The following is a 1,880-nucleotide window of genomic DNA, read 5'->3' as shown; positions in this document are numbered from 1 at the left end:
TGGGCAGAATTGTTTTCCATCCTCACTTCAGATACAAACAAAATAAAATTAATTACATCATTTTTCTTCTTACTGTACAAGAACCAGCCATGCAAGTGTCCCCCGAGTATGCAGAAAATAATGTTTTCCCACATTCAAGAATCACTGCCAGTTTGAGTTTGAAAAGGAAGTATTTTCAGGTATACATTTAATTGTTCAATAATTAGGTGCCAATCAGTGAAATAATAAATTTTTCTTTTAATTTTACAGCATGTTGTGTAATCAAGAACTTTTATATGTAATAGTCTCTCAAACCGTGATATTTTATAAAAATACTCAAATACAAAAATCATTAATGCATTTATACAAAAAGCAGGAAGAGGCAAAAGTACTCTAGGTGATAGAATAGTGCTGTCTTCCATGTGTGATTACTCCAGCAATTGCAGGGAAAGGGCACTGGTGACCTCCTGCTCTGCTGAATATATTCAATGATTTGATGCAGATAATAGCTCTGTGGGTATATGCATATACATAAATTCATCAAGATTTACTTCTGAGGGCTTTGTTCAGGGTAGGTAATAGTATATTATGTTTTCAAGAGTAGAAAGTAGAAAGTGAAAACCCTTTTTTTCATGGCCTTCTTAATCATTAACATAAGCATTTCATGTTTGTACAAATATAAGTTAATGTAAAAATTATTGAATGTAACTATAAATCCATGTGTATTTGACTTGATTTGTCACTAATAACTTCTGAAAATTTTTAGCTATTTATCATTTACATATAAAAAAATCACATTTTCTATATCAAAAATCTTGTGAGCTAATAATAGCCATTAATTCACACACAATGTAAAATGAGACATAGAGATGAAATTCCATTCAGTTTGAAGTCAGAAAGTAGGGACACCTTCTTAGAAAATGAATTTTGATGATGGTTAGAACTTGTACAAAAATGCCCTCACTAGTTTCTAAGTCCTATGAGAGCAGGGCATTATCCAACCGGTATTCCTTACACTTAGTGTGTGCTATATAGTAGGTGCTCAATAAATATTTGTTAAAATATGAAATAATCAACCTTTCCATTGCTGCTACAATTCGTGAATATTTCAGGCACTTTGTGATTCAAAGGGTAGTTTCACGGTGCTTAAGGCAACTACAGTTCATCATGAATCCAAGGGGTAGAGATTTGGGATTGTCACAAGTGAACAGTCTTGAAAAACCTTCCCTTCTTTCCAAATCAGGATAAAGACAAAGAGGTCAACTTTTCCCCACCCTCCCCTCCCAACATCCCAATTTCAAGCAAAACGGAAAACAAAGTAAAGCAAAACAGAACTCCCCCACGTTCCTAATTTCCAAAGCCCAGAAAGTCCGGCCCTTCCCCCCACCTCCTCGGGAGCCCAGACTCCACTTTCTGAGGCAATGGAGGCGTCCCGGGGCGAAGCGTTTTCGGAGCCCTACTCTCCCACGGTCCCGCTTCCAGCACCCCTTGGTTTGTCACCTGTGGCTTGGCCGGCTCCAGAAACCGAATTTTCTTGTTGCAGCGACCAAGATTGTGTAATGTAATCGGGAGGCGGTACACTCTCCCCGCCAGCGCGTCACAGAACTTCATCTCTAAGGGAGTCACCCGTAGCTGAACTTCTGCCTTCAGGCTGACTGCGTCCCACGGGACGAAGGACGCCCTCGGGGAGTCCATGGCTGTCCTAGCCGGCGAAATGTTTCCGACTCAACCCAACCAGGACCAGCCAGGACTAGTTCGGCCGGTTTACTATTGCTAGGCAACGGTCGGACGCGGCAACTTCCGGAAGCCTGCGCATGCGCGTTAGCCCTGCCTCCGGGGGCTGGGCCGGGGCTGCGCGAGTTGGGACTCCTACGGAAGCTGCAGTGTCTAGCGGGAGAACC

At 41.7% G+C, this 1,880-nt stretch overlaps 1 protein-coding gene across 1 annotated transcript; it reads right to left on the bottom strand.

Moving 5' to 3' along the window:
• Positions 1-1,479: 1,479 nt before the first annotated feature.
• Positions 1,480-1,794, bottom strand: LOC106147694 (uncharacterized protein CXorf22-like; the record flags this gene model as incomplete). Its single annotated transcript, XM_013510244.1, is given in 1 exon segment — positions 1,480-1,794. A coding segment is annotated over 1 exon segment (195 nt), but the record flags the coding sequence as incomplete, so codon positions are not given.
• Positions 1,795-1,880: the final 86 nt, after the last annotated feature.

Source organism: Chinchilla lanigera, unplaced genomic scaffold (assembly GCF_000276665.1).
Source record: "Chinchilla lanigera isolate Chin_1 unplaced genomic scaffold, ChiLan1.0 scaffold01679, whole genome shotgun sequence".
Taxonomy (NCBI): domain Eukaryota; kingdom Metazoa; phylum Chordata; class Mammalia; order Rodentia; family Chinchillidae; genus Chinchilla; species Chinchilla lanigera.
The sequence above is the reverse complement of the archived record's forward strand: the minus strand, read 5'-3'. Positions and strand labels throughout refer to the sequence as shown.